At 51.8% G+C, this 17,417-nt stretch overlaps 1 protein-coding gene and 1 non-coding gene across 5 annotated transcripts; one reads left to right on the top strand and one right to left on the bottom strand.

Moving 5' to 3' along the window:
* Positions 1 to 468: 468 nt before the first annotated feature.
* TRNAE-UUC lies at positions 469 to 540 on the bottom strand. The gene has a single exon. It is a non-coding gene; the product is annotated as a tRNA-Glu (tRNA).
* A 330-nt stretch (positions 541 to 870) lies between these two features.
* On the top strand, positions 871 to 14,947 carry LOC119157349 (ras-related GTP-binding protein A). 4 transcript variants are annotated; one of them, XM_037408209.1, is made up of 11 exons: positions 1,004 to 1,111; positions 1,598 to 1,633; positions 3,831 to 3,930; positions 4,934 to 5,000; positions 6,004 to 6,226; positions 8,215 to 8,310; positions 9,866 to 9,988; positions 12,247 to 12,338; positions 13,298 to 13,413; positions 14,409 to 14,518; positions 14,655 to 14,947. In XM_037408209.1, exons 2-10 carry the CDS (start codon positions 1,607 to 1,609, stop codon positions 14,504 to 14,506), a joined length of 942 nt encoding a protein of 313 aa, XP_037264106.1. In that variant the 5' UTR covers positions 1,004 to 1,111; positions 1,598 to 1,606; the 3' UTR covers positions 14,507 to 14,518; positions 14,655 to 14,947. The 4 variants fall into 4 exon arrangements, with proteins under 4 accessions (XP_037264108.1, XP_037264106.1, XP_037264105.1 ...); XM_037408211.1 differs by having other exon boundaries at positions 871 to 1,114; positions 1,600 to 1,633; positions 14,409 to 14,947; XM_037408208.1 differs by having other exon boundaries at positions 14,409 to 14,947.
* Positions 14,948 to 17,417: the final 2,470 nt, after the last annotated feature.

The following is a 17,417-nucleotide window of genomic DNA, read 5'->3' as shown; positions in this document are numbered from 1 at the left end:
GAAATGGGTCTGGGGTACCATCTGGGTAGGCGGCATATGAGTCGGTGGGCGCGATCGCCCCCTGTCGGAATTACCTTTTACTAAAGTTCACGGTTTCTTGGCAGGTAACTACGAGTTGTGCCTGTCGACTCTCCCCAGTTCCCATTAATTCTATATTCTGACATTTCAATACACTTTCTACATACAGAAGACTAGTCAAATACCAAGAAATCTGTAAAATCCCAGATCTGTTACCTAAGTTTTAAACAATGATTCTAGCCCATTCTTCTGGCCTTGGTACAGGGCTGTACAAAGGATTTCATAGCAGCTTTTACTGTGCAACTACAAGTTGCATTAAAATATATTTGTTATTCCAAATGATTTTATAAAATCAAATAAAGTCAATGAATTCTAACTTATTAGCAGATCTGTAACAGGAGGAAGCGGGCGGCACTTCCCGCTCCGGGGCGGGTAAGAAAAGATCATAGCTTCCCATACCGGGAGTCGAACCCGGGCCGCCTGGGTGAAAACCAGGAATCCTAACCGCTAGACCATATGGGAGGCGCTGAAGGGATAGCTCCCCGGCCGCCTCACAGCTCTGCTAGCCCGCGAGCTCCCGCCGCCCCGGACGCTATGAGGCTCGGGCGGGCCCCGCCGAGAGCTCTCGCCCGTCCCCTGAGTGCCGCCGCCGGCCGCCGCGCCGCGCTCCCGCCACCGCAAACCCCCTCCTGCCAGTAACGGGCTGCCCGCATCAAAGATGGCAGCCAGAGCCTCGTCTTCGCCCCGCCCCTTTCTGCCTCCGCCCGCCCGCCGCGGCGCCGCGCGTCACGTGACGGGAGGGGGTGCGGGAGGGGTGGGGCGAGCGCTCACGTGACCGGCGGCCGCCGCCGAGCGCTGGGTCTCGTGAGCGCCGCTGGGGGGGGGCGGGGGGTCCCGGGTGCCGCGGCGGGAGCGGGCGAGACCCCGGCGGCGCGGCGGGCTCACGTGAGGCCGCGGCTTTGAGGCCTACCCCGGAGCGGGGGGCGCTCGGTGCCGCAGAGCTCCGCCGCCTCCGGAGCGCAGGCCGGCAGGCTCCCCCGCCGCCGCCCGCGGGCACCGCCGAGCCGGCCCGGGAGGCGCCTACCGCGGCTAGAAGGTAGCGGGGGGCGGCGGGGCCCGGCGGCGCGGGCCGGGCCGAGCCGGGGGTCGAGGCCACGGCGGGGCCCGGCGGGGTGGGGGCGGCCGCGGGGAGCGGGGCCGGGGGCGGCGGTGGCCGAGGGGAGCGGGGCCGGGGGCGGCGGTAGCCGGGGCTGGGCTGCGGGGCGCCCCGCGGGCAGGGCCCGGGGCCGGGACCGGTCGGTGTGCTGCCCGCTCGTGGGCCCGCTGCCCGGCCTGCTGGGCCTGCTGGGGAGCGCTGCTGGCCGGGGGCTCGCAGGGGGCTCCCGGGGGCTTCGGCTGAAGTTTGAGCCGCCTGAGGCAGCAGCTCCAAGCGCCTGGCACGGCGGAGGTCCGGGGGCGCCCTGCCCGGGTGGGAGCGCTTCCCCTTTCCCACCGCGCTGCTGGGGTGGGATGCAGGCGCTAGAGCAAAGCCTGTACGTGGGGAAGGCAGAGCAGGCTAAGAATGTGGTCTTCTCTCTGCAGGTGGGTGATGCCAAGCACAGCCATGAAGAAAAAGGTAAGAACTGAAAGGAGAATCCCTTGCAGTTGGGTTTTCATTCCCCATCTGCATTTGCTAATGTCATTATGTGTGTGCATCCTTGCCTCAGCGTGTTCTTCAGCCGTCATGTGCCTCTGAAGGCTCAGTGTCAGCAGACACATCCTTCACTTAAAGTGCTAGAAACTAAAATTGGAGTTGAGTTTATTGGCTGCATGAGTGGCAGGGCAGGCTTGCCATGGAGCCGTCGTGGTAACCACTGCATCCGCGTTACTGGTACGTGTTGCAAAATCCTGGGCTCGCTGCGTGCCTCCTGTGGTATGAGGGAAGAGGGTACGTCCTGACCCGCTTCATCAGCCCAGGGGAGACCCTTCCAGTGCATTACAGAAACTTGTCTGGGGAGCCTGTAATTCGCTGAGGGCTCCTGGGAGGCTCAGACTTCACACCTGGGGAAAGAGTAGAGCTTTTCCTGAGAACTCGGGGGGTGGAGGTGGGTGTATTCCAGCAGTAAGTATACTCACAGCTGTTAAAGCGGCTGTGTAGAGGCCACACGGCTGCCTTTCCATGGTGTGCTAGGATTGAGTTTCCTGCCCAGGCCTAAGTGCTGTTGTCTGACCCCTCTGAAAGGCCTCCGTAGCCTAAAACTTGGGAATTGGGTTCGCCTGTAGGCTGGCTTGGGCTGTGCTGTTGAGCCGTATTGTGTTTCTGCGTGTGCTTTTTCTGCAGGTGCTATGAAATAAGAGATGTTGATGTTTGCTCCTTCTGCCCTGCCTGTAGCTCAGGGGCAGAAGACAGTGCAGGTTTCTGGGGGTTTTGCTCTGGAAAGGCGGGTAGGCAGCCTGCCTCTCTGAGGAAAAGCCCTTGTTACCAAATCATCGAGACATGTGGTCAGCTTCTCCTTGGAAAGGGTGCTCGCCAGCCTGTGAAACGTTGCAGTCACTCTCGGAAGGATAACTTATGCAAACGGGATGGTGCGATTCTGCCTCTCCTGTTTTGCCCTGAGATTTTGGCAGCTGTTGCCATGCAGTCGCAGAGCGAGGTTGGGAGGCGAGTGAGTGCCTTCCCTTCCCAGCTCGCGTTTGGCACTGGCGCAGCTGGGCAGGCAGACTTGGGCCGGTTGCGATCTCTATCCTTGATGATAGATTTTTAGAGCTGTTGCCAAAGGCTGAATATGACTTCGTAACTGGAACTTGTTTGACAGCTGTTTTTGTGAGCAAGTCTGAGTTGACTGTCACTGTTGGGGCTTTTCAATTTTATTTTTAGATCAGTGTAGAGTCTTGCCTTGTGTGACTGTCTTCCCTCTTCCTGCCCGCCCCCCCCAGTCACCCCCTAGGTTTTGACTACCAAAGGTGCTGCCTCTCCTTTGGCCTGGTGATCTGCAGACAGGACTCTGGAGTCAAGTGTCCCCCCTACACAAGAGCCTGGTGCACTTGAAACTGGGCTGTCCCATCTGCTTTTAACTTTTTGCTGTTTTTCTGATACCTGAAACGTAACTTGTATTTCACTTCTGTGGGGGAGCAGAAAACAAGTCACATAAGGGGAAGGAAAAGAGCGTGATTTAGGAGAGAAGTAATAGGTGGAGAATACCAGAGCTGAGTGGGCAAGGGATTGTTTCCAGCCTGGTCTTAAAGGCTTGAGGTAAAGCTCCTCTTCTGTCCTGGCAAAGTCTTTTGCTGTTGTCAAAACCATCAAGCCCTCACCTGTGGTGCCAGTGTGTTTGGAAAGCGAGCAGGTGTGAGGGGATGGGGAGGCTGTGGCAGCTTTGGGAGCAGCTCCCACTCTTCCCCGGGTGCTGATAATGAGTCCTCTGCCAGCGTGCATTGGGAAAAGGGGCTTTGGAGGACAGTGGCTGTGGGCTGGCTGTGCTTTCTGGGGGGTAGGCAGCCGGCTGAGGGAACGGGTGTGTGGTGCCTGGAAGGGCAGAGGTTCCTGAGGGGGGTGGGGTGGCCATAGTTTGAGAATGCAAACAAGAGGGAAGGGTTTCAGTCTGACCACAGTTTGGTGACCATGCATAGCAAGGAGGGAAGCATGTCTGTCTCCTGCTTTCCCGGGCATGGTACTCTTCTTTGCCTCAGTCTCGTGATGTATTCATGTCTGAATTACATTTGTCCTTTATTTTGGTGGCTGTTTATTCGGCAGTAAGGTGTTAATCCCAAGGGAGCTGTGAAGGACTCTGTGCTCTGTGGCAACTAATCCTTTCCTTTTTTTTTCTTCCTAGGTGCTGCTGATGGGTAAAAGTGGGTCTGGGAAGACCAGCATGAGGTCCATTATCTTTGCAAACTACATCGCCAGGGACACACGGCGCCTGGGTGCCACAAGTAAGTCTTCTCTTGTTCGAACCACAAGTTCTCAAGGCTCAAATCGCCTTCATTAAAAGGGTGAGGCTGTTACCTCCAGCAATCCCTGCCTCTCCTCTGCTCTGGGGTAGATGGGTGTCTGCTGATCCTCCCAGGTGCCGCACCTCACAGGGAGCTTCACTCCTGAGCGCAGCTGAGGGCATGTAGGAGGCTGAACTGAAAGGGAAGGCAGCACTGGGTTCAGTTTTGCTGCTTTACTGTTGAACTGACATCCTTAATTTTTATTTTGGTCAGGAAGCGGCCTTTGCTGCAGCTACACCTCTTATTGGAGGGCTTTTCAGAGTCTTCTCGTGGTGGTCCTTGTTGGTGAGGCTTTCCTGTTGTTAGCCAGCTGATCGCCAGCGCAGCTGGAGGCGCAGCGATCTTGCTCTGCACCTGTAGTTTTGGCAGGGTGATGCACTAGGCTCAGTTGGTGTCATGTACCTTTTTGATTTTTTCCCCCTCCAAAGCCATGGATCTGAAAAAGCAATAAGTGATTCCTCTGAAACCGGGCTGTCAATTGTCAGGTTCTAATGTTCCTTGCTGGGAAGCACCTGTGAGGACTTAATGCCGTTTTTGGTGTACGTTTCCTCTTTGCCATAAACTTGGCCTGTTCATAAAGTTTACATTCTTTGTGTTACTGATTTATTCTTTTAAGGCTTGCTGAAGGCCTTGCAGACTGCACTGGAACTAATATCGTTCTTAAAATATCACAGAGATGAGAGAACATGTTAAAGGGGAACCTCCCACTACGCTTCTCAGGAGAATAGTGTCCTGGGTAGAGAGTAGGAAGGCTTGAGTTATTCTGGGAACTGTCTGTTTCCGTGGCGCCTTCATCTACACATTTGCGTACAAGGGTGTTCTTTAGATGGGATTTTACAAACTGTGGGCTGCGTTGCAAAGAATGGCATTTTTGGCTGCCTGAAGAGGTAGCTCTGGTCTGGGAGTGTGGTGCAGTTGGTAAACTCCTGTTGTCTCTTTCCAGTTGATGTGGAGCACTCCCATGTTAGATTTCTAGGAAACCTGGTATTAAACCTCTGGGACTGTGGAGGGTAGGTACTGTTTATTCTTTTGCTTTTGAAACCGTTGGGGGCTGGCTCTGGGGAATAAGGCTGGGATGTAGCAAAACAGAGGTCCTCCTGCCCCAGAGGGATGTGGGTGCTGGTGTTGTGTATGAAGGGAATAGAGCAGGCTTCATGCGTGCACTGTAAAACTTGTGAGACAGCTCTGGAAAGAATGGATTCGCATCTTAGGCTTGTGGGTGGAAGGGGTTGGCACAGTTACACTGTCTCTTGAGTTATCCCCGCATAAAAGGTGCGGTGCATAGGTCTGCCCTTCCCTCACTGCCTGCTTTCTTCTGCTGGCAAAAAGCCTGAGTCCTTCACTTGGACTTTCTCCTCAGGTGGTGGGAGGTGGTGCTGGTTTTGGAGTTGTTCATCACCAGCTTGATCCAAAGGGGGTGCATGCTGGGAAGCGGTGCTGAAGGCTGACACTGATCCTCTGGCTCCTGGAAGCAGCTTTTTGAAGGATGCTCTCCCGCTGGCAGAGCCTCAGCAGAGCTGTCCAACTTGAATCTTCCATCAGCTCTCAAGTTCTCATGCATTGCTTGAGCCACCTTCAGGAAAACTTAAAGGAGATTTAAATCCTGCCGTCTGCACCGATGGTTTTGGTTATGTTTTAGCTTCTGCTGCTGTGGCTTTTCTATTTGCAACTCTCTGAAAGCCAGCCTGGGCCCAGAAGCAGTGTAGCTCTGTTTGCAGCCAGCTGTGATGTGAGGGAAGCTGTGGCTTCTTGTGAGACTGGTGAGCAGATGCTCTTCAGCAGCATCCAGCTCTGCTTGCTTGGAAATGCTTTAGGGAGCCGTGTGTCACGGGGAATATAGCCACCCTGGGGCTTTTGCCTGGACTCCCGTGAGGGGGGGTCTCTAGCTCCAAATGTGAACCTTGCCTGTCTAGCAGGAGGTATTTTACACGTAGCACCTTTCCTGACAATGCTAATCAGGACCTGGTTGCTCTAACAGGGATCTCCTTGCTTTGTCACTCTGCTCCTTCTCAGACAGGACACCTTCATGGAGAACTACTTCACCAGTCAGCGGGACAACATCTTCCGCAACGTAGAAGTCCTCATCTATGTCTTTGATGTAGAGAGCCGTGAACTGGAGAAGGACATGCACTACTACCAGTCATGCTTGGAGGCAATTCTTCAGAACTCTCCTGACGCAAAGATCTTTTGTCTAGTGCACAAGATGGACTTGGTGCAGGAGGATCAGCGGGATTTGGTGAGAACCTGATAGTTGCCATAGAAATGCTTTCAAACAGAACATCTTTTGGCTGTGCTGATGCATTGCGATTTCATAGTTCAAATACAGCCCCATCAGCACTGCTCCTAGAAGGGTTTCTCAGATGTTAGGAATTGTCAGAGCCCTCTAAGCTTTTTCTGCCTTTTCTAAACTGTATGTCATCGCTATCTCTTGCATATAATCTATTTGAGAACAGAACTAACTATTTTCAGTGACACCTACTCTAAGCCTTTTCTTTTATAGCGCTGATTCTAGCACTTTCACCAGACGTTGGCTCCAGAAGGGAGGTAGAACTGAAAGAAAACCAGTGACCTTAATCTTGCTGCTCACCATGTGGCTGGCTTTGCAGATGGTGGCGGTGGCAGTTGAAACTTTCCCCGTTAACTAGGAGGTGGTTTGTCAGTGGATTCTGTTCTGTCAGTTGGGCCTGCCTGCCCAGAGATCACCTCATAAGCACTCCTCTGCCCCAGAAGGCATCCTGCAGAGCCTGGAGATCAGCCTTTAAGAGATGTCTGGAGTTCTTCTGTTCTTTTTGGAGCTCTTGAAAGGTGGCAGGGAGGTTAAAGATGCTGAGTTCCTACCACCTTGGACTGAAAAGCAACTAACTCCTGATACCGAAAGGAAAATGAGCTTTATGGGTTAGACAAGCACATCCCTGGCTGCTTGGCCACTCCCTGGCTTGCAGCATGTTTGGAGACCCCTTTAGGCTGTCTGCTTTTGTCTGAAGTAAGAAGTCTTATTAATTTCTTCTGATTCCTGGTGAGTACGTGCCTGGGCAGCTGCGGAGGAGGCTGTGCGAGGTCCTGTGGCTGAAACCACACCCTGACCTCCCGGCACAGGCAGACTTCTTCCACGTAGCAGGCTGGCTTCAGATCACGCGTGCTGTCTCAGAGTGGTGATCCTCCTCTGCTGGTTCTGGTTCTACCCTCCAGCTCAGTGCAGAAATAGCTCAAGCTGGTTTCGTAGGGTTGACTCAAGGAGCTTTTCCTTACTTCCATCTGCCTTCCCTCCAGGCTGAAGCATGACTCTTAAAATCTGCTTGATGCTGTCCTGTCCTGATTTGTTTTGGGACTAGTGGACACAAATTCTGGTTTTACACGGTGGGGCAGACTCTAGTGAGGCCCTGAAGCGAGGGGTGGACAGAAGAGGGGCCTTATTTCAGATATGCTTTCGACATGTATCATTGCACACCCATCGAGAGCTGTTTTGATTCTGCTACTCAGAAGAACATGCAAATACTGGGCCAAATCTCTGTCTCGGTAAAATCTTACTGAAGCCTTAGGTATCCCAGGACCCAGATGGTAAGTGCTGGCCTGCGCAGCGTTTCCTGGGGATGGGTTAATGTTCTCCTGTGTTCCTAAAAACAGCTGAGGTGAAGGTGGTCGTTGTGTCTCCCTCTGTAGAGGCATGGTGCTGGCTGTCCTGTTGCATTTCTAGCAGTTCTGTCAGAGCCTGGCACAAGGCTGTCTGGTCTCTGCTGTTCCCCCTGCTCCCCTTTTTTTGTAACCATAACTTCTAAGGGCAGAGGATGGTGTGAGAAGAGAAGACAAGACTGTACAAGTACATGCCTCAGAGCTCCTCATATTGATGAACCTCGAGTGCTTTCTTCCTGTCCTGTCCTCAGCGATGGAGCTTCTTGCCTGTGACCAGGGAGTTGTCAAAATGTAGGTCCTTGGAGACACTCATGTGTGTCCACTTCCACTCCCACTCCACAATGCCCATAGTTATTTCAGCTTTGAGTCCCAGTCAGATCTATTGCAAGACAGCTGTGGTCTGCAAGTCCCTGCTGCTCCAGTGAAAGGGGTTTCTGCTGGCCTGTCCTGGCCGGCATGCTCTGCTGCTGTCTTTTCTCCGGTGCTGTAGGGACTTGAGATTTGTTTGAAATGCTTGCTGTAAATGCAGCACAGCAACTGCACCAAAGGCAGAAATACTTACACTTAGCTGCTAATCATTTTTCCCCCCCCCAGATTTTTAAAGAGCGTGAGGAAGACTTGAAGCGCCTTTCCCGTCCCTTGGAATGTGTGTGTTTTAGAACTTCCATCTGGGATGAAACGCTTTACAAGGTTTGTACAGCTTCCTCTCCGTATTTGGCTTCCCCCGTCCCATCTGAACGTAAGAGCACGAGGAGGGAGAGTGGTTAGTTGTTACTTGTTTGTTAGTGACTGGCCCTTTTGGTTCTGCAGCAGCTACTTCTGGAGGTTAGCTGCTGTAAATGGCGTCAGAGCATCTGGATTTTAATTAGGGAAAGTAAAACCTCTCCCCGTGTTGGAGTCATGGTGTCAGTACGCTAATACTGCTTGAATACTGTGCCTGGGTGCTTTAGAAAGAGCTACTGCATGGGTTTTTTTAGTCATATTTATCCAGCAAGGAATTGTTTCCTGTGTTTCTCTGTAGCACTGTTGCAACATGATCATTTACCCTTCTGGGAATTTGCTTTTCTTTTGGGAGATGATGGGGTTTCTCTGCTATCTGTCAGTCTTGACTGCAGTGTCGGAGGTCTTCCAGGTGTGGGAGCGGTGAGTGCTATCAGGGCTACGCTGATAGCAAATGATTGGTATAATTGCCAGCGAATGCTAATAAGCAGCGGTGGTAGTGTAGTGGCTGGGTTGCTTGTCGGAAGGTGAGGACCATTTGGCCTTTCTTCTGACTTCAGTGGGACTTTGGATGGCAGATTTCACCATCCTGGCAAATCCATCCAATGCTGTTGCAAATTCCTCTGCCTTCAGTGTGTGCTGTGTTTGGCTGAGGCTGACATGGTACCATAGGCCAGACATCGCTCTTCACACAGCACATACCCACCTGCCTCTAGAAATCAGCCTTCCAAAGCATGCCCTGTCTTCCTGCAGGTGTCCCTGATGGTCATCTGTTACGCTGGTGACTTTGTTTGAGTGGCTGATGCACCTGGGCTGTTCTAGACAGCCCTGCCAGAGCTCTTCAGAGCTTGTACCCATGGCTTAGGCTTTTGACTTTGCATTTGGCCAGTGGGGTGGCAGAAGTGTTTAGGGTCTATCAGTTACTTGGTGAATAGGGGAGACAAGTATCCACCCCGACTCCTGGGGGGAAGCGCGTGGGCAGGCACTGACACAAACCTGGGGCGGTAGGTAGGCAGCGAGGTGAAGCTGAGCTTAGAGGACCTGAGTCTGAACAAGGACAGATGCCCATTACAGCATCCCCAACCCCTTCTGGGCCTGGGCCCGATTCATTGGGTCGGAGTAGAGCATTCTGTTTGGGTCAGTGGTGAGCTGCCAGGTATCCATCTTCATGTCGACCTTACTCAAGATTAAAAAAAAAAACCTCTGAAAACCTGAGCGGGTTTATCCAGAAGCAGCAGCTTAAAATTAGGATGGTTTAAGTCTTTTTAGTAGTATTGTAGGTTCTCTGGGAGTGATGTGGAGAAGAACTTGCCCTAGTGAAGAGTTTGCTCAGGTCTGGGGTGCCCCTTGTAGTCTCTGCTGTAGTGGAGATACCTGGACGTGGAGGTGGGAGAAGCTTCTCAGTCTCACCTAGGCTAGCGGCACCCAGAACTGCAAATAATCAGTTTTTGAGCACGCTGCTTAACGAGGATGAGGCAGAGAAGTGCTAACGCAGCCTTTATGTTGTGTCTTTCTTTACTGACAGGCCTGGTCCAGTATAGTCTATCAGCTGATCCCCAACGTCCAGCAGCTGGAAATGAACCTGAGGAACTTTGCTCAGATCATCGAGGCAGATGAAGTGCTTCTGTTTGAGAGAGCCACTTTCCTGGTGAATACAGCAGTTCTGCCCCTCGGGTTCCTCTGCCCAGCCTAGGACGGAGTTCCCTGGGTGGAAAGTGCTGTTGTGGCAGTAGCCCAAAGAGAGGTGCCAGATGGCAGAACGCATTGATCCAGGCCTTGTGATACTGAGCGGAGTTGACGTGACTCCGTGGATCACGGGGACCTTCCCAAAATTTCCACTTCTAGCAGTTGAGCTGAGGGCTTGATCAGTATTTCCCTCTTCCAAGCTATGAGAGGGTTTCATATCCCCATTCTGTTGTCAGCTGTGGGACTTTTCTGAGAATTCCTTTCTACCCTGGGCAAGAACCTTCTTTAGCTTGAAATAAGTCTTTTCAGTTCCTCCTGGCCTAGCATTTTATCTGGGCCTGATTTCTTTTTTCTTCTGTTTTTTTGTTGTTTTTTTTTTTTTTTGTCTGATGCTCTACAAACCCAGAGTATGGATAGAGGATCACAAGCGGTTGGTTTGTGATGGCTTTCGAAGTTACCGGCTGCACGGTAGCTGTGCTCCGATCTGTTGTCTCTGCAGGATAAAATGTTTTGGTTAAACCCACCGTTGCTGCTTGTCCATTTGTACTCTTGGTTTCTGGATTGGTCTCTTCAGACTTTGCGCCATAACTCTTGAAGGAATTTTGGGTTTGATATGTTTTGAGTGTTTTCCTTGATGGCTAGATGTCTGACTTGGAAATGATGGAGGGAATGTGGAAAAGGAGCTGTTAGCTTTTCTCATTTCTTAAACTATCGGAAGTAAACACATGCCTTTTCTGGCAAGTTCTGCTTTTTGACCTTTTGTAGATAATAAATGGTTCCACCGTGGTGGTATGTAATTTTGTTATAAGTACTTTTTTTTTTTTTTTACTGAAAAAGAGTAATCTTTGCTACAAAAATTCTATGCTTATTTTTTAGTGTAATGGTAACTTCTCTTTTAAAAGACTCTTTTCTTCTCACTTTTTTTTCGTGTATTTAAACTTCCCCCAGGACTTCTTTCTCCTGAAGTGAAATCTTGCTCTGAGATTGTATTCAAATCACAGTAAGAGAAAAACCGATCTGGAAAGTTAAGGAACAAACTTGCATACAATGAAGGCTTTGGTACGAATGCAGTCCTTGAATCTGGCTAAACCTGTACTTGTATGAATAATCAGGCAGGTTTAAAAAGTCGAAAGTACATGATCGTTTTAAGGTGCTTGAGGTGAGGCGGGGGGAGGAAACCAACCAGAAAGCTTAGTTCTTACACATCTGTTAAATGTGATTGTGTAGGTAGAAAAGTAAGATTTAACATCCTTGGACCAGGGCGTCTGACACTTCCAGTAGCAGTCCGTGTAATGGTTCTTAAGAGCTTGAAGCACACAGCGTAAGTTTTTAAAAATATTCCTTTTTGGTTTGCTGTGGGAACGAAGATGATGTAACTGTTTGGTTGTGTGCCATTCCCCTGATGCAGTAAAGGCAGTTCTCGGCCCGTTAGCTGATTTGGCTGAGGAGAGGAGGTCTATAGGCTACCAGCCTTGTGAAAACGGTCAGGGAGAGAGAGCTGTGGGTCACGCTGCCAGGATTTCAAAAAACCTTTTGATCCTCTGAATATTGGCAGCCAGGCACTGAGGTCTGTGCTGCTGATGGATCGCTACGTGGGAGGAAGAGGAGGGGACCCCATCTGAATGCAGGCAGCTTAGCGCTTCTTGGTCTGACTCAGTGAACTGACGGGGAGAGAACTCCCTAGGAACCGGCTGCCTTTGTTCTGCTTGTCTTGGGGAGGAACAGCGCGCCGGGCTTTGAGAGCGGTGCTTGTGCAGCCCACCTGTTGCAGAACGGGAAACTGCCCTGGTTCGGTCCTTGAGAACCTGCGGCACGATAGACTTAGGAAGGAAAAGCTATTCCAGCCTTTGTCAAGTGTGTGTTTCCCCTACCTGCAGTGATGGTCTTGCATTTTTTTCCTCTCTGTGCACTTTCTTTTTTGAAATCAAGATTTAAATTGCTGCTGTGTTGGGAGTATTCACACCTCAGATGGACAATAGCATCTCTTGCATATCTTAACATACTTGCATCTGCCCTTGTGGAAGGCTCTCTGGTAATTGTATTACTGAGTCTTGCTTTATCATGAAAGCACCACAAGTATTGTTGCAAATAGTTTCCAAGTTCAGTCGGCAAAACGCAAAAGGAATCTGTCCTTGCTACCCGTTCCCCATAGCTGCTGTCGAGGCTGAGAAACCTGTGCTGAAACAAATAACCAGCTTGCACTGTCCTTCTGCCTTCCAGGTCATTTCTCACTATCAATGCAAAGAACAGCGGGATGTCCACAGATTTGAGAAAATCAGCAACATTATTAAACAATTCAAGCTGAGTTGCAGGTGAGATGATTTAATCATTAGGTGGGGAAGATACCTCAGCAGGCACTTCGGCTTCATCCAGAAGCACAAAGGCTCCCCAAATTCCTGCTAGTTCTCTGACTCCTCAGCAAGCAGAGATGCTGTACTCTAAATTGCACCACGCTTAAACACAACTGAATTAATAGTTATCTTTTGTAACTTCCTCCTTTGCTGATGGTGGAAGGAGGCTTGTTTTGAAACAACCGTTTTCTCCTGGGCAAGGTAGGAGAGCTTCAGGATGAAACTGATAAATTAGTGAGAGTCAACAGTGCTGCTGTCAGGCGGAGAGCTTTGATTCAGACCCTGTACTGCGGTGCTGGTTTGGGAGCAAGAGGCTTGCAGGCACTGTTTATTGGTATTTCGAATGGAAAAGCGGAAAGCTTGATTGGGAGCAGCTCAGCTTTTGAACAGCCTCCAGGTTCCGCAGTCTGTTGGTAATATCTGCAAGTGTTTGGAGCCTGGGTAGGATGGAGAGCTGGTGGGGTGGTGTATGGACCTGTCTCCAGATGTTTCAGTTTTATACTTATTTCTGCTGGTTATCCACAGTGTTCACCTGCCTTTCTAAATGGCTGAGCTGTGGCATCCGTGGGGGAAGTGATGTTGACTGCTTGGGTATAGCAGACTCCACAGGGTTGTCTCTTGAATTGCCTTCACCATTCAGTGCACAAATCATTTTATATTTTAGCCTAAAGCTAAAGACTTTTTTTCTTTAAAAAAAAAAAAAAAACAAAACAAACAAAAAAACCCACAACCAACCAAACTTGTAGTTGTACCTGGTGTTGCTTGCCAAGTGAGGACTCAAACACTTCTTTGTTACCGTCAGCTCAAATAATGGGATGTTGGCTGGGTAGGCACAAAAGCTGTTAGAGCAATGTTCCAGTAACCTTGTTTTTTTCCTTGGTTTTTTTTTTCTTTTTTTTTTTTTTTTTCTCTCCTCTTAGTAAGCTGGCAGCTTCTTTCCAGAGTATGGAGGTCAGGAACTCTAACTTTGCTGCTTTCATTGACATCTTTACATCAAATACATATGTGATGGTGGTCATGTCAGACCCTTCAATACGTAAGTTGACGCCAAGATAAGCTGCTGGCCTGCTTTTGTTTGCAGGGACAAAAAGCCAAATGAGTCTAGTTTAAACGATTTTTCTTTTGGAAAATGACAGACGCCAGGGAAAGCAATGGAACTGATTGTAATTAAATAGAGGGATCTACTGTCCTGCGGGTTTGCCCTGTCTGAGCAGAGGGTGGGGGAAGGTGGTTAGAAAGTGCCTGGCTTTGCGGTGGGCCAGAGCCGTGTGCCTTTGGCAGCCGAGCTGTTCACTGCTGTCGGGTGGAGGATCGTGGCAGCGGTGGGGAACCACTGAAACAGATGTGACCTGACTTCGTGGGTCATGTCTAACAACCTATTTTGGGCTGTTCTGAGCTGGCAGCCCCAGTGATTTTTCGGAGAGGAAGCAGAAGACGGATCACATTTGGGTTTCTGCTCTTGCTGCCTGAACTGTTTTGGTGGGCGAGGACTCTAATTATAGCAGCATCTATTTATCTTAAAGAAGAAACTGCAGCTGGCAGTGCCAGCCCTTACAGGCGCAGTGTGACCATTTAACTGTTTACACAGCTCCACTTGAAACCACTTCTGTTAGGATTTGAGGTGCTCAAGATGCTGGCCAGGACAGCCTTGGGGCTTGCGGTGCGGATGCTTCCGTCCTCCTCAGAGGTTTTACTGAATTAGGGAAAACCCGTGTAAGCCCTGAGCTGGCAGCCGCTGCGATATGGTGCCTGAGGTGCAGTGAACGGGCAGCGCGGTGGCTGGGGCAGCCGGCCCTGGGAGCGAGCCGCTCGAGCGCGGTGTGCTCCCACTCCCTGGGTGTTGCGCCAGGATCAGCCAGCGGCCCCGACCTTCCAGCACTCGGTTCTGCGCAGCCAGGGAGCCGCAGGGTGGCAATAAGCATGCTGACAGGACATCGCTTTTAGGCGGCACTGAACTTCTGAGGACTCGGTTACTCCCATCCCTTTTAACTTTTTTTTTCTTTTATCTCCCCTGTTCCTTTCCCATCCCAGCTTCTGCAGCTACGCTGATCAACATCCGCAATGCCAGAAAACACTTTGAGAAGCTGGAGAGAGTGGATGGACCAAAGCACAGCCTGCTTATGCGCTGAACGTTGGCCAAGGCACGTGGCCTTTGGGGGGAGAAAAAATGAATTGGAACTACTTATTTTTAGGAGAATCTAACAATGTCGATGTCTTTGTTGGGCTTTGAAATGAGTGTGCTGCTTTATTTTTTCTCCTTTTAACGTTGGACACTAGTCACTCCGAGGATGGCTGGATACACTGCAGACCTTCAAAAGAGACTTCCCTGGCGTACGTGGGGTTGGGAAGAAGTAAGGACAGGTGATGTGCACGTGGCCTCATACTCCTGGTTGTCATAGTGGCACATGGCAGAGCCATTTTTTGGATGTTTTTGCTCCCGGGTGATCATACAAGTCACAGGAATGGAATATTTACTGTTTTATTGGTTGGTTGCTAGAATACGTTTATAAATTTCTCCTTGTCTTCAGTCATGAAAATAAATTTTTTGCTACCAGGGATTTCAGACCCTAGAGGTTTGGAAAGTGGGGGTTTCTCTCTTCTAAAACCTAGGGCAGCTTTGGCAAGCAGGCATGTAATAGCTGCGTTTCTCCTTTCGCGTTATTTGGGGGAGTGTTGCTGGAGGCCATCCCAGAGCTTCATTTAAGAGGATTCCCCGACAGGTGGAGGTAAAATTCGCTCAGCGGATGAAGCAGCCAGGCTGGCCTTGGCCTTTTTACACTTGCCAAAGCAATGGAAAGGCCACGGTAAATAACAGGGGGCCAAGGGTCTGAACTGACCAAGCAGCGATACAGTCCTGGTGTGCCTGGTCTTGGTCCTGGTGAGCCAGGGGGGGCCGGTGCGGGCACGGGGCAGCCCTGGAGCGCGGTGGTGGTGTGTGGTGTGTGCATGAGCTGTATTAGCTATGTTTGCGACGAGCCACTTGGGCAGTGTTTGGCACCGATGTTAACTTGACATTACTGTCTATTTTTTAATGAATTTTTTGTGTGCATTTCCATTAAACGTAGGAACAACAAAAGCACTGTGAGTTAGGGGGATCTCTGGCGTGCTGGGTGGGAGCTGATTCTTGTCAGCATCCCTTTCTTTTTTTTTTTCTTTTTCCTGCTGCATCGAATTACTATATAAAAAAGGGTGTGGTGACTGAGCCTGGCTCTCCACTTTGTATTCTCAAAATCATGCCTCCCCCTGTATCTGTGCCCACACACGCGCTGCGGGGCAGTGACAGGGTGTTACGTAGAGCGGGCGGCTGAAGGGCGCTTCTGGGCTGGGGAGCTGAGGGGGGGCTCCGCGCAGAACCTCCCATCGATTCTCGGTCGTTACGGCCTTGCAGCGCCCGCTCGGCAGTGCCCTGTCGGCCTGGGTGTGATTTCAGTGAGAATCAAGACAGCGTCCCTGTAGGAGAGGAACTTAACTGAGATTCCAGTTAATTCCGGTGCCTGAGCTGCTGGAGAGCTTGGGAACGGGCTGGGGGCGCGGCAGCGGGGGTCCGTTTGTCTTTGGTGCTTGCAGGCATGGAATTCTATGCAGGTCCTGGAGCGGGAGCAGCAAACCTCGCCTGCAGTCGCCTTTGCCTGACGCCGGGGTGGAGCAGGCTGCGTGACCAGCTGCTGTGCCAGGCCACTGCCGCGTGGCTTGGGCACAGTCAGTCCCTGCCTTTCCTTCGGTCACCGGAGGAGCCTCACGGCGTTCTGCACCCAAACCCGGCCTGTGGAGCGAGAGGATGAGTTGCTGCCGATGGCGAATGTTGCCTCCAAGGGATGGCTGGGATGGGCTCTGCTTGCAGGAGAGGCAGTCGTGGCTCCAGGAGCGCAGAAGATGGCTTACGGCCCGGGTTCCAGCGCAGGGCAAAGCACTGGCTGCTGCGGGCAGGCGTTCACGGCAGGCAGCGGTTCCCAGAGCCGGGAAAGGACAGCGGGAAGCGCTGCCCTATTCCCATGGTTACAAGGAGTTGCCACTGGGTTTCCTCTAGGGGTAAACATTAGTGTGTGGAAGTGATAAGGTGAAGGGGGGAAGCGTGGGCCGGGGGAGCAGATAACAGCGCTATGAAGGCGCTGTGTGACAGCTGAGGGCGAGCCCACGCCAGCGTGCAGGCGCCTTGGCCTGCTGCGGCCTCCCCGTGGCCAGCAACGCGGTGGTGGCTGCAGTTCTGCTGTTCACTCTCGCTGCTGCGATCTGTTTTCCTACAGCACACGGTGTTTTGGGGGCTCTCTTGAAATCCACGTTTCCTTCTGCTCTCTGGCAGAGATGGTGCTAGTGCTGCTCTGCGCGTGCTGGTGAGCAACACCCGCAGCGTGGACACAGACACGCAGGTGGGTTGATCTGAGGACGCTGTCCTGCCTCTTTGGGCAGCCCCTGTTGTATTTTGTCTGCCTCTCCCACCACCAAACCCCAGGGCTTTTTTCAGACCGCAGGGTCGGTCGCTGCCAGCAGAGGCTGGTGCTGGGCAGGGCCCTCCAGCAAGCAGCCACGCTCCCTGGGCATCGCCCAGCCACAAGGTTTGGTGCATCGGGCTCCAGCACCCTCACCCAAACTTCTGGAAGAGTCTTCCCCCTTACTCTGGCAGCTCTTGGCTATATAAAACAAAGGTCGGTGCCTGCTCCAGACATTGTTCTTACAAACGGGCTGGTGCACGGGTCTGGCCCCAGAAAGCCAAACTGCACAGTCTTGATGAAGCTGCAGAGCTCCAGCCTCGAGGACTCAACTGTGAAACCAGTAGAACCTTCCCGCCGCCTGGCATTAAGGTGCTGAGTAACCTCCCCTGCTTGGCCCTGTTCCTGTGCACAGGCTGCCCTTCTTCTGGGAGCTGCTGTGCGCCCTGGGGGCAGGTCCCCAGCCCGGGGAGGTGGGCTGGTCTGGGGGTGCTGCTGTGCGCTCAGTCGGTGGTCGGCACAGAGCTACGTTGGCCAGGCCCCATCTCCATCAGCCTGGCGGGGGGAGGCGGCTCAGGGACTGGCCTAACTGGGACTCGAGTATCCCCGGGGT

The sequence above is a fragment of the Falco rusticolus genome, chromosome 14 (assembly GCF_015220075.1).
Source record: "Falco rusticolus isolate bFalRus1 chromosome 14, bFalRus1.pri, whole genome shotgun sequence".
Lineage (NCBI taxonomy): Eukaryota > Metazoa > Chordata > Aves > Falconiformes > Falconidae > Falco > Falco rusticolus.
Note: the sequence above shows the minus strand (reverse complement) of the source record. Positions and strands in the feature narration are given on the sequence as shown.